The 13,259-nt window shown below is 51.4% G+C and overlaps 3 protein-coding genes and 1 pseudogene across 3 annotated transcripts, besides 9 other annotated features; 2 read left to right on the plus strand and 2 right to left on the minus strand.

Annotated features, from left to right (window-relative positions):
* Window positions 1-693: a microsatellite.
* Window positions 1-695: a repeat region.
* Window positions 1-13,259: a sequence feature (areas not merged during assembly with more than two copies in the genome that could not be assigned to a particular haplotype).
* Window positions 693-845: a repeat region.
* Tc00.1047053506723.10 (uncharacterized protein) lies at window positions 721-1,188 on the plus strand (the record flags this gene model as incomplete). Its single annotated transcript, XM_802382.1, has 1 exon — window positions 721-1,188. The coding sequence occupies one exon, from the start codon at window positions 721-723 to the stop codon at window positions 1,186-1,188; it is 468 nt and encodes a 155-aa protein (XP_807475.1).
* Window positions 1,480-1,511: a sequence feature (AT_rich).
* Window positions 1,540-1,581: a sequence feature (A-rich).
* Window positions 2,289-2,370: a sequence feature (A-rich).
* On the minus strand, window positions 2,445-5,015 carry Tc00.1047053506723.20 (trans-sialidase, putative; the record flags this gene model as incomplete). The annotated part of the gene is made up of 1 exon (XM_802383.1): window positions 2,445-5,015. The coding sequence occupies one exon, from the start codon at window positions 5,013-5,015 to the stop codon at window positions 2,445-2,447; it is 2,571 nt and encodes an 856-aa protein (XP_807476.1).
* Tc00.1047053506723.30 (uncharacterized protein) lies at window positions 5,309-5,764 on the plus strand (the record flags this gene model as incomplete). Its single annotated transcript, XM_802384.1, has 1 exon — window positions 5,309-5,764. One exon carries the CDS (start codon window positions 5,309-5,311, stop codon window positions 5,762-5,764), a length of 456 nt encoding a protein of 151 aa, XP_807477.1.
* On the minus strand, window positions 7,795-9,087 carry Tc00.1047053506723.41 (annotated as a pseudogene).
* Window positions 10,160-10,412: a mobile genetic element.
* Window positions 10,160-13,259: a mobile genetic element.

The following is a 13,259-nucleotide window of genomic DNA, read 5'->3' on the forward strand; positions in this document are numbered from 1 at the left end:
CCCTAACCCTAACCCTAACCCTAACCCTAACCCTAACCCTAACCCTAACCCTAACCCTAACCCTAACCCTAACCCTAACCCTAACCCTAACCCTAACCCTAACCCTAACCCTAACCCTAACCCTAACCCTAACCCTAACCCTAACCCTAACCCTAACCCTAACCCTAACCCTAACCCTAACCCTAACCCTAACCCTAACCCTAACCCTAACCCTAACCCTAACCCTAACCCTAACCCTAACCCTAACCCTAACCCTAACCCTAACCCTAACCCTAACCCTAACCCTAACCCTAACCCTAACCCTAACCCTAACCCTAACCCTAACCCTAACCCTAACCCTAACCCTAACCCTAACCCTAACCCTAACCCTAACCCTAACCCTAACCCTAACCCTAACCCTAACCCTAACCCTAACCCTAACCCTAACCCTAACCCTAACCCTAACCCTAACCCTAACCCTAACCCTAACCCTAACCCTAACCCTAACCCTAACCCTAACCCTAACCCTAACCCTAACCCTAACCCTAACCCTAACCCTAACCCTAACCCTAACCCTAACCCTAATCCCTAACCCTAACCCTAACCCTAACCCTAACCCTAACCCTAACCCTAACCCTAATCCCTAACCCTAACCCTAACCCTAACCCTAACCCTAACCCTAACCCTAACCCTAACCCTAACCCTAACCCTAACACGCGTCCTCAACCATACAAATTGGCCATGGCGGATGGTGGCGCCCAACGCTCCGGTAAAACACGCCAGGCACTCATGCGCACAACGAAAAACATGCCCAAACACACAGCAAACCGCAAAAAGTCCATACTGAAAGGACGCGACCTTTCACACACACACAAACACCATCACAGTGCCGTCCGTCCGCGGGCGAGAGGATTTGCTCCTCCACACAACAAACTCACACACCGCCAGCAATTACCCACAATGAAAGTGAAGAGACCCACCGCCACCGCCTCCAGCACAGTCCCACGGCCAACGGCATACAGCCACAGCCCCGCAGCCAACACAATGCACACCGAGCAAGCAATCACCCAAAGAGCCGCACGCAAAAGCGATTCCGCATCCATCCATGACGCGGCGACAACATTTCCAGCCATTCCACCCACAATGGAATTTGATGCCCAACCCAAGGAAGTCACAGGTGGTGCATCACACCCACAGGAAGAAGAGTGACTCGCCGTGCGCGCTCTCCCTCTCCTCCCCTCACTTCATGCCCACAGAAGGAGGCGCCAACCACCCGCACGCAATAAAAAAGTAGCAACAAAGTCCACTGCAATGTGTATTTTGTGTGTCTGTGTGTGTGTGTGCCTGAAGTCACCAGTCAAAAAGGTAAGAAAAAAAAGGAGCAGAGCATTTAAAGAGACGCACAAACAAAAATGCACAGCAGAGGTGCATGGCAGAAATAAAGGGAAAAAGACTGCTCAATCTCATGATATTGCGCTGCAGACAAAGCAGCGGCAATTCATTAAAAATTTAATAAAATAATTAGAAAAAAACAATCCCCTTTCCACACCTCACACCCTGAAAAAAAGTGGAAAAAAAAAAGAAAAAGAAAAAATGAAAAAATTGTCCTCTATTACTGTTCCACACAAAAATGATAAAAAGGAAAAAAAAGGAAAAAAGAACCACACACAAAAAAGCACCTAACTACCACGTTGCTCCAGGAACTGTCTGCATACATTTTGTCCGAAAATAAAATTGAATAGTTGCATGTCTTTAAACCGTCCGACCCTCCGTGTGTCCGCACATCGTTTATATTTCATGGGGTCATCTGCGTGTTGCTGCTCCCCTCAGCCCTCCCATCGGTGCGCGAGTGCGGCCCGCAGAGCACAGTCACTCGTGTGTGTGGGGACTGAGAGAAGCACGCAGACATGACGGGAGTCGCGTCACTCCATCGGGAGAGTGAGCGCAGCAAAAGAAAAAAAATCATCAGGAGGGGAGAAATGCTGACGGGACTGCCAGCACGTGAAATGAACACGGAAAGCAATATACTAAAAAAAGAAAAACACGGCGGCAGGGTGTGGCTGTGTGTGTGGCGCTGCGGGTGTCTGCCCGCCCTGGCCGCATAAAAAAAAAAACAAGAGGGAAAGAAATGTGTGCTCCGCCCCACAGGCCCTCGTCGCACGCCCACACGTCACGGCTCCCTCAGCGCGCCGTTCGTCGCGGCCCCTCCTCATGCGTGCAGCAGGCGAGGCGCACAGGGCCGTCGTCGTGTGCGTGTCGGTGGGTGTGCGAGTGGAGCAGTTGGGCGGGAAACACACGGCACCCCTCCCAAAAAAAAAAAAGGAAAGCGATTTGCAGAAAAGAAAACAAGCACAAGAAAAAAAAGAGAAAAAAAAAATGAAATTAACAAAACTCATTGAGTATTGCTGGGATGCCGCTCAGTTGTTGCTCCACAGAATTTCGCAACTTTGCTCTCCCCAATTCATTCAACAGAGAGTCGCAGCGCCCCACAGCCCCAGAAGCAGCAACAACACCCGAGACACACACCCATGCACGGTGCTGTCACGGTTCAGACCCATGGACAGCAACTCCGCAATTTCCCCGGTGAAGGTGTTGTTGTCCGAGTGTCGTGCCGCGCCTTTTGTTGAGGGGATCCCTTCGCCTCCAGGCGTGGTGTTTGTGTTGCCCGGTGCGGCGTCGACTGTCTGTAGCACCTCCTCGACGTCTTCAGAAGAAAATTCAGTTCCGTCAGCCTCGGAAGAGGATGCTGCAAGCAGCAGATCATCGACAATTTCTTCCTCTTGTTCATCAGTATCATCCTCAGTCAATTCCTCATGGCTGGCGGCGCTTTCTTCACTCCTTGGCTCGGAAGCAACCGAGACGTCTTTGCTGGCCGCCTGTTCTGTGGGTTGTTTCTCGACACTCAGTGATGGAATAGTGACTTTGCTGGCATTGAGTTTGCGCAGTTCATTTCCCCACAGTTCCTCGTTGTACAGCATGACGTTGGTCACCGTCACATGGCCGCCCGTTGCACTTCGGTCCTTACTGTCCCCACCGATGTAGAAGTGTGAAATCCTGTGCGAGTCAAACAGACTCTCATTATATTTCGTGTGGCAAATTCCCTTTCCATCCACAAAGACAGTCCATTCATCATCACCATCCATTCGCAGTGCCACCTGATATGTCTTGTTTGGCTCCCACTCATCGACGATCTTCGAAGTAGCAGGATCCTCCGGTATGGCCAACCACTTCTTGTCATGGGTGTACGACAGACCAAAGAGGACCGTGCTGCTGGTGTCATTCATCCTCACGCCAATCAAAGGAACGGGGCTGCTGTCTTCCTTCGGCACCTCGTGGATAGACACCGTCGCCACAAGAGTAAACTCGGTGTTCGCAAAGTAGTACGGCACAGTCTGCCCCATGTCGCCAACAGGCCACTCCGCCCCTGCTCCAGACCCTTTGAACGTCACTCCATTGGGAACCCTTTTCTCCACATTCGTCACTTTTGCATTCACGCCGAGGTACTCGTCTCTCCACTCGGTCTGAGTTGAGTTACCGGACAAGAAGCCAACAAGCCCTTTGGTGGGAACACGACCATTGCACATATCCTTTCTGAGCGCGTCAACAGTGCCACCGGAACCGGAACGGCATGTTTTCAAGGCCCTGTCCAAATCCCTCCATTTCTTCACCACTTCCTTTATCCGCTCCAGTTTCTCGGTCAGACGCACAGCAACAAGATTGTATGCTCCGTCTTTCTTCTTGTTCTCGTACAGTGAAATCAACTCCTTATTCTTCTCTTTCATCAACAGCGAGCTGGCGGCGGCGTCATCATCTTCACGGGATACCGGCCCAACATCATACACACGTGCCTTGTCCGTCACCCAAAGATGAAGCCGACCTTTTCCATTGTCGTTCGCATACACCGGCGCGGTGATGAGCATCACCTTCTTTCTCTTAATAATTGCGGTGGTGGATCCACTCTGGACGCCGTCCCCTGTTCGATTGTGTGTGTTACCCCACACGCGGGTAATTTGTTTTAAGTGTCCGTACCAATTGTACCCATTCTCAGTGGACATGTAAACGTCATAGTAGCCTCCAGCACAATGAGCCATCATGAAGAGTCTTTCGTCGTCTTCGTTTTCTTTCCACTTCACCAGGGTTGGATCCCTGCAGCCGTTACCAGGCGTCTCGTATGGAAGCTCCCATTTGTTCCCTGAATTGGAGAAACGCATAGACAGCAAAACGTTCGTTCCATCCTTGTCTTTGGCCTGCATGGGAAACACAAGCGCGCCGTCACGCAACACAGCACCCGATCCTCCGCCACCAACTAACTCGGTCAAGGAACGAGAATATCCTCTGCCTTGAGGGTTCACCAAATGGGTCTCATTCCACACAAGTTTCTTCTTTTCACCATCCACCGTGACAGTTCCCTTCACGAGTAAAAGACCCCGCTCATTCGTACCTTCAACCTGCTTCTCTTTATGGCCGTATTTCCCCACCAGCATGTAGACACTGTTCCCAATTACAACCGTCGTTGGCCGCAACACTTCTGTTGTCCCAAAACTACTCGCGGCGGTGTCCACAAGTTGCATGCGAAACAAACTTAAATCCGACGTAGAAATATCCATTGCGCTGCCACTTATATTCAGGTGCTTTGACACAATCCCAGGACAGCTGCCGGCTCCATCCTTCTCCCCACACTGCGCCTCAGCCACGGCAAATACATCATCACCCACTTTAACGAGGCCAGGAACACGGAGCGAGGTGATTTTGCCGCCATCCTCGTTAAACTCCTTCCAATTGGCAAATGATATCGACGCCCTCCCTTTAAAAGGATCAATGGTATTCCTTGTTTTACCCCCAGCGGCCGCAACCCAACCGGTACCACAGCACATCAACAAAACAAGTAGAAGCAGCACCGCGGAAGTAAACACATGCCGGGACATGTTGGGCATCCGCGGCTCACTCTCTCTTCCTTCCCTCCTTCCGCTGGATCCGGTCACGCGGCGACGGTTGTGTGTGCGGGGCGCCATGACTGCAGCAACACGTGAGAGCATATAAATATGTGTTTTTGAGGGCGTGTGTGTGTTGTTGGTCCCTTCAGAGCCTTAAAATTTCACAGTAGCGATTCGCGTTTGGTTGCTTTCTTTCCTAGCGTGTCTGTGTTCAAGAAGTGGAGAAGAAAACAACAGCGGCAGCACATCGGACACGTCAGTGAGGAGCAGAGCAGAGCGCCCACGCAAAGTGCAGGACTCGAGAGAACACAGAAGGAACAGCATGGAAAACAATTGCACACAGAAAAAAAAAAAACACGGCGGAACACGGCGGAAGCCAAACACAACACAAACACATGGACGCGGAAATTCATTATTCGGCGACGCCATTCAAATTACTGCCGAAACAGTCTGCAAGTGATACAGTGATCAGTCACACGCTCCCAGTGCACTGCCGCGGCAACGACGCGGACACAAACGGAATTATCTGCACAAAAGTGGGCAGCACCAATTCACAGCACAGTCGCACGAAACTCACTCTCTCGGTCCATCCCACGCCCCGCCTCAAAAGGCCGCGGCAAGCACCAATCAACAAAATATTGAAGCGGGAAAAAACAAATTCCCTGCAGGCCCTTCAGGGCTCCACAGCAACGCCACCAACAGGAGCGTGCATCCCTATGCTTGCAGCAGTGCAGGCCTCTTTGCTCCGGGCCTCTCGGGGCGTTGAGCACCTCCCCGACCATCTCGCGCTCAAAAAGCAAGCCTCACGCAGATGTCATCCATTTTCTCCGCAAATGGTGTTGCCGCGATGAATCATGTGCAAATAATCCACAACGCATCACCCAAAGTTCCTTTCCATCGTCACACAAAAAAAGGACAAAAATGCTTTGAAAAGTCAACATAAATATCACTTCGCCCTAGTCACTGCGCATTGCCCCGCACACGATCGTTGTTACTCGCCCTCCGCTCTCCTCTCAGCCCATTCCTGCCTGCCAGGACGGACATCACAGTCGCAACCCCTCCCAAGAAAGACTTTACCACATGCTGGCACGGGCCACATTTTCCCTCTGCATCCCGGTCTCCCGCCCACAGGAGGGCAAACAGGGGGATTGTGTGCATGTGCGTGTGGATGGCCATGTGCAAAGCTCATGGAAATTCAAAGAAATAAGGCACGCAGAGTGACCCCACCCACGGATTGGAGGTTCACTCGTACACCGCAGCAGGAAGAGCAAACGTCCTCTCGTTACCCTTCTGAGAGGCCGATTCATTACCACCACGCCGCCTCAACAGCGTGTACCGGCGAGCGGAGGAGATGATTGCTCAATCGCACCTCATGTCGGAGGCGCTCATAACGTCTCCCTGCGGCCACTCGCCCTCAGCAACAAGCCGCATGGCAGAACGCAACTCAATTCACCCACTCGCCAATAAAACAAATAAACATGCATCTCACCGCCATAAAACGGCCATCAACATCTGTTTCACGGCAGACACCAAATGCCAAGGGATTGAAATATATATATACGCGGATGGTCTCCCACAATACATTCCAGCAAAGAATAGCCTCTCAAGCCTAAAAATAAACACCGTAAAGTCACATAAGCCGCCTCGTCAAGCTAAAAATAGTGTGGTGCCCCTCCTCGCAATGCTCTGCTGTCCGCAGACACCGCCCTCTGTGGTGTTCCGGCAAAAGCAAAAAATAAACATTCACAAACCAACAGCAATAGAAGCCTCCACCCGCAACGTGTGCACCACCGTGGAGCATCGCTTCTCTCCCCGCAAGTAAAAAAGGCGCCGTCACATCATCCGAAAGGATCGCCACAAACACGCCAAATTGCGAAGTGCGCAACACGCTCCGCCGTGACCATCGTTTTCCCGATAGGGCAGCCCACTTCCGTCCACCGTGTCTGCCGAGCAGGACACACCAGGCCTGTCGCTGCAACGCAAAAAGATTCAGAAATACGCAACGGATCCCGTCGCAGTCGTTGGCTCAGCCGCCGTGTTGAGGTTTGGGATAGGCGGATAAAAAATAAAAACAAAACGGGCAAATATCCCCGCGGAATCCCGCATTCCGCGCAGTCCCTATGGCCCGAGGATCCTCTGGGGACGTCTGGGGGACGCATCCGCCACACTCTCACGCAACATCATTCACGGCTCCCCAATCGAGTCCAGCGGGCCTCGTGAAGCACACGGCGCGCCTCAGCGGCGTGGCGAGCAGCCTTCTCGGAGAAAAGGACGCGTGGCGATGGTTCCCCTCCCCGCTTCACTTTTCTTCTTTCTCCTCCTGTTTTTGGTGGCATCTCACAGAAGGGGAGCGCACTTCATGTCCCCGAGCCCTTCTCTCGGTACACGCACAAAAACAGAAATGGGAATAATAAACGAGTGGGTCAGGCGGCACGAAGAAATAAATGTGCGGGAGACAAACAAAACAACAGAACAAACAAAGAGCCCAACAGATATGCACGCAGCATATACAGCGGAAACGGGTGTCACCTTCAGTGGGTAAATTAGTAGCCAATGGCGGTGTCGATCGCCCACGGTGAGAAACAGCGTTATGCTCACAATATTTTTGGCTTGTTTTCTGCTTCCCTCCCCTTTTATTTCCCCCTCATCCATCATCTTCACGTTTCTTACTTTCTACTTCCCTCTCCTACCTTCGGCAGCACTGCCAAGTTTGGACGCTGCGCCCTCTCCTCCCCCGTCATGTCAAATATACGTTTACGCTCTTAAAATCCACGGCGTACTCGCTTAAATATTAATCGTGTAAATAACCAAACAGAGGTGTAAATTTTTAAAAATTAAGGCAAAACAAAATAAGAAAGCAAAACTTGTGTTTGTTGCCGAATCATCTTCCTTTATTCCTCACAGGGTACAAAAGCCTCCTGTCGTAGTCAATACTTGGAACCCCTTGCTCCTCGTCATGCCCGTGGACCCGAATGCGCTGTATGCGTGCCTCATCCTTCACCCAAACGTCTGCGGGGGACCATGCCGTCATATGGCTTCTTGTACCCGCCACTGCACGCCTGTGGACGGTTCCACTTCATCATGGCATATGGTTGGTTCGTCATCAAAGACTCGACGCGACGGTACCAGAGAGCGTCCGGTAGCTCCATTTCATTAGAGGAACGAATACTCGAGCTGCCGCGATGCAGAAGTTTGCCGCATAAGACATTCCGCTCCTGAAATCCAAGCAAACGGAGACGTAAGCTTTAGTCGACATCCTCCACGTAAGCTGGGTAGAAGTTCTCGTCAAAATATCCCACCGTGCCGATCGCCAGGCGTGTCAACATAACAGATGTAAAACAACTGCTTTTGTAATACGCGCAGAAGTGCCCGTAATGCTTCGAAAACGCCTTTTCACGCTCCTTCACAGAAGCATAACGAATGCGGTCAGGCAGCAGCGCAGACGTCGACAATCGGTTATCGTTCACCGTGGAGCGCAGCACCCTCAAGCCCCGTCGCAAAACAGGACTGTACTCGCTCGGCTCATTCGCCACCTACGCCGACAACTCATCCATGCGAGCGGCATCATGCCTCGTCATTTCATGCACATCGCGTAGAAGGTTGGGAAGAAGATCGGGTAAAAACATTACGTCGCTGTTTCTCACAAAAACAAAAGGCACCTCCTCGCGCGGCAGCGAGAGTGCAAGTCGTGGCCCGATGTTCACCGCAGCGCTGTACCCGATGTTTTCCGGGTGACGACTCACAACCAGGCGTCCGGATCACCCATAGACCCTCTCGAGTTCCTGCAGGCACAACGACAGCATCGCCTCCCGCCCGTTCTGCACCAAAACCAACAGCCGGATGGGCACACTGATGTTGCACATCATCCTCCGAAAGTCCATCAGATCGAGCATCAGCGGGACCACCATCAACGGGATAACGTCCGTCCCGTTATTGTTTCCCCCAGCCACCGTGTCGTTGGATCCACCAGAAGCCTTTCCCCGACGCAGTGGATATAGTCCGCCCTGGTCGGATCAGCACCAAACCATACGTGGGATCGTCGCCAAGTAGGGGCTCCACTCCAAAAAAAAAACATCAACATGGACAACAAATTTAATGTTAGAAGAAAGATAAAGCATCCTTTACAAAAAAGGCTCGTGGCCTCGGTTTTTAAAATGCGTGTAACTCCGCGCATATCCAGTTGGAGGCAAGGCCAAAGGAGCACCTCCTGAAAGCAAAGGAAGTATAAAAGAAAAATGTGCTCAATGATGGTTCTGTGTGAATTTGAACAAAAAAAAAAGGCTCCTTCCCAAGCAATGGTCATGCACCTCCATTTAGTAAGTGAAGTGGAGGCACGGAGCACGCAGGAGTCTCAGCATGACCAGCAACAAAATAAGCAACAAAAGTAAAAAATGGCTAAGAATGAAAACAAAAGGAAAAAAGAGACCAATGGCACAGTAACAAATGCAGTTCCCGCCGCAGCATGCAAAGCTCTCATACATCCAGTAAAAAAAAAAAAAGGATGGCGGAACACAACAGTCCAGGGTGTCATTTGTAACACCACATGATTCCATAAAGAATAAAAGTGTTCGTTGAGGAGCCCAAAATGTAATGAATTTTGGAGGGCACCCAAATCGCGGGCCAACAAGCCTGCGGCACCCACCACATATCCCGCACCGCTCAATCCCCATTCCTCTCATGTAAACTCAAAAAAAAAAGCACAGTCACCAGCCGTCCTACATGCCCGAAAACAGCAAACATGTTTTAAACCTTCCTATCGACACCCGCGAATAAGAAAAGAAACATCAGTTCAGCATAAAGACGTCGCAGGCACAAAAATATAAAATAACTATTCTTCAATGCAGGGCATTGTTATATCTCAGGGCGACAACTCTCCAGACATTCTGAAAACGCAGTTGAGGATTTCAAGTCACATTTTGTACCCAGTGTTTCCCCAATCACCTCCCCCATCACCACCCCAAAAAGCAACCGCAAGAAACAGTACCTCAATCAGAACCTTGGCGTAATAGCCGAATTTTCTTTCTTTATTTGCCTATTGGGCGCAAACAACAAAAAGCAGCACCACCATGGGGGTCTCCACCCGTTTGAGCCGTTTCCTTTTCCTGTAATAAAACCCAGCGGCAGAATTAGACATGAAAAACAACAATAAAAAAATGTAAAGAAGTAATCAATGCAAAAGAAATTTGGCAAGCGCTCGCAAGGGCATTTCTACAGAAAAGAATCCTTTCACAGGAAATATATAAGCGAATAATCTTCCGGGCAGCTGGCCGGATCATGAGTTTATCAATAATAGAAACCAGACCAGATAGGAATAAGAAAGGAATAAATGGAATAAGAGTGGATTCACCACATTCCCAAAGTTCAATACCTAAGAAGTGTATATATATATTATACCATACGTTAGGCTCAACTGTGGCCCTGCTCACTCTACTCAGATTGGATATTTATTTATTACTAGGTGGCAGACCTTGTGGTCCTGCAGCCACAAGAAACCGCCGCTCCCCTTCGCAAGTTCCACCCCTTGCCAAGTCCTGAGGTGCAAAAACACGACCGCATGATATGCCGTCTGCGGTTTTTTACGCTGGCCGTACGTAGACAAAGGATTCCTGCACTCCGCGAGAGTCCAAAAACAAACATATCCGTCGCAGATCCCACGTCATGGAGTATGATTTTGAGCTGCATTTATTCGCCGCTCCTTGCAGCAAAGTGTTGTCTACCCAAATGTCCATGGTGGATGGCAAGATGGCGGGAAAGGCCGATAAGGCTAAGCGGACCGCTTGTGCCTCGGCCTGCATGATAAGAAAAGGCTTCCTCTTCCATTTCCCTCCGGCAATTTTAACGTCACCGAATTCTGGAATAAAAACGACTCCCCATCCATGGAGCGATGCGTCCGTGATGATGGCAGCCGATGCCTTTTCTGTGGGCTTGATGATTCGCCGACGATTATTCTCGATGGTGTGTCGCAACCTCTCGCCCAAACCAGCCACTGCCGGCGGAAGGTTCGCCGGGGATTTCTCCAGCACAATTCCCCGGTTAGGTGCGGATAATCGTCGTCGCGCTGCCCTGATGAAAAAGTAGTAGTCGCATAAACGCGTGCCAAAATGGCTGCCGCGTACAAAAAAACGTGACGTCATAACCTCCATTTCCGCGATGGTTAAAGAATTGAGCGCCGGCATGGCGCATACAGACCGGACAAACCTTTCACTCAGGGACACCGCCCGGTGAGTGTGATCAAACTGCACCCCCAGGAAGGCGTAATGCGTAACGCCCGATTCGCGGTCCTCCCCCAAGGATGCGTGACAACTGTCCGCATTACGAAGCACTTGGGCCTCCCACAATGTCGCACCGCTTTTCGACCCCGCAATGCGTATATTACCGATCCAAACGTCGATAAGAACCAATGGAGGTGCAGCCCAGAGGCGGTGAACCACCGTCGTCACCACCGCAATTGCTGAAGTAATAATAATCTGGAGAATTTCTGGGCCGGCCTTGTGTCCCACTGGGAGCCGTGTGAGCTCCACCAGCGTGCCGTCCTCCACGCGGCATCGAAAGAGATGCCGAGTCTCCCGCGGTAAAGAGACTATGAAGGATGCCTTTAAATCCAGGCAGGAAGCGGCCTCAGCCATCACAGGCGGCAAATAATGGGAAATATGTAAAAGAGGAACATTAGCCTCGTAAGGGTCGTCTCTGTTCCTGTCGCGTGGCCACGCGGTCCATCTTCGTCGTAAACCAGTGGTTTTCTCCTCCACGACTAAAAAAGGGTATTATCCATCCGCCTGTTATTGTGGACGAAGCGTCCTCGATTATTCCTGCTTTTCGTAACAATCGCGCATCAGCAGTTGGAATACTCCGTGAGCCTTCGCACGCTCTACCGGAGGAAGACGGAAGGAAAGGGGACCGCCCGACGAGTCCCCAAACTTGCATGAGTCTCTCCAAGGTGGCCGGGCTCAACCGGCTTTTGTTCCGCCCCACATTCCATACGGGCACGTTGACTTGCTGTAGCGGGATAGCGTGTTCATCTTGTGGAGTGGCCAGACGCGTCCTTGTCGCGCGTCTCGTTATCGTGGCGGCATGATTGTGATTAAAATCATGGAAAAACGCTCCTCTGCTTTCAGCCAGGGCTCCTGCCCTTCCGCAGCTTCTCCCTTCACATCAATGCGACCAGAGACGATACCTGGGTCAGCATTGCGGTGTAACTCCCCAAATATTGAACAGTATTCTGGGGAAGGTCGAACGGATCGACGTGCTCCGCCAACTGCGAGATCACGTGTGGATCCAAATTGTATGTCTCCACGGTTTGAGCAGCGTGCCTCAACGCACCGCGTTTTATGGAATGCGCCGTGGCATCCCAAGGAGCCAAAGCTCGTTCGACTTTGGCATTAGTAAGATTCGTGAGCATTTCGTTTTCTTGAAGTGTCCTGCATAGCTTTATAGTGTCGAAGGCGTCCTGTTCTCGCATCCTCACGAACCGCGAGGCGCGGTGGGGATCCGCTTTCGCCGTCTTCGGCGCCACGGACCAATCCAAAAACTAAGCTCCCATCCGCCTCCAGTTTAAAATTGTTGGGAGTGAAGACCGCAATCTCGGACCAACGACTCGCCGTTATCCACGCAAGTCGGAAGACAACACGTTCCCTCCAATCGGTCCGGCTGCGGATAAATTGATTCATCTCTTCCTTTGTCAAGGGGCGCGCCTGCTTCGTCTCCGATCGCACCGCAATTTTTTGTAACCTCAAAGCCGCCATATCCAGCGGGGCTCAATCCATTTGCAACATGGACCGCAGCGTCCTGGCGTGCTGCAGTCGGGTCGATGGTGCCACATCTAATATTGCCGCCAAAAAGGCCGCACAGCTCTCCGCGTTGATCGGCTGTTCGTGCGTGCGGCAAAAGGTTGTGAATTGCCCAGCTAGAGACATTCTCTGCTTCCACGTTGACGGCGCCCACATCTCTCGAGCAACCTCGTTCCCTTTCTTCGTGTGGCTGGCCCAAAGCGGGGATATCGGTGCTTCGTCGTACCACAGTCGAGCGTCGTTGGCGGATAAGCTCCATTTCCCTTCTCGATGATTGCGTCGGGCAATTTGTAATATCGGGTGGAGCATCGGCGGTGCGGCGCGGTGCGACGTCTTTGCGGAATAGCGGGAGATGGTGGAATGGATGGGGCTGCCGTTGTCCGCTTTCGCAAGAAGCAGCAAGCAGCCCCTCTGCCGTTTTTTAATGGCCGTCCGCGCTGCAAGTAACTTCCTCTGGTTGCGTCTCGGGCGTTGCTTTTAGATGTGTCGTGTCCCATAACATGAAATAACTGGCATCGCAACGATATTTGCGTCCCTCTTCGTTCCAGGGAATCTGGGA

Source organism: Trypanosoma cruzi, genomic scaffold, assembly GCF_000209065.1.
Source record: "Trypanosoma cruzi strain CL Brener 1047053517029 genomic scaffold, whole genome shotgun sequence".
In the NCBI taxonomy this organism is placed as follows: Eukaryota; Euglenozoa; class Kinetoplastea; order Trypanosomatida; family Trypanosomatidae; genus Trypanosoma; species Trypanosoma cruzi.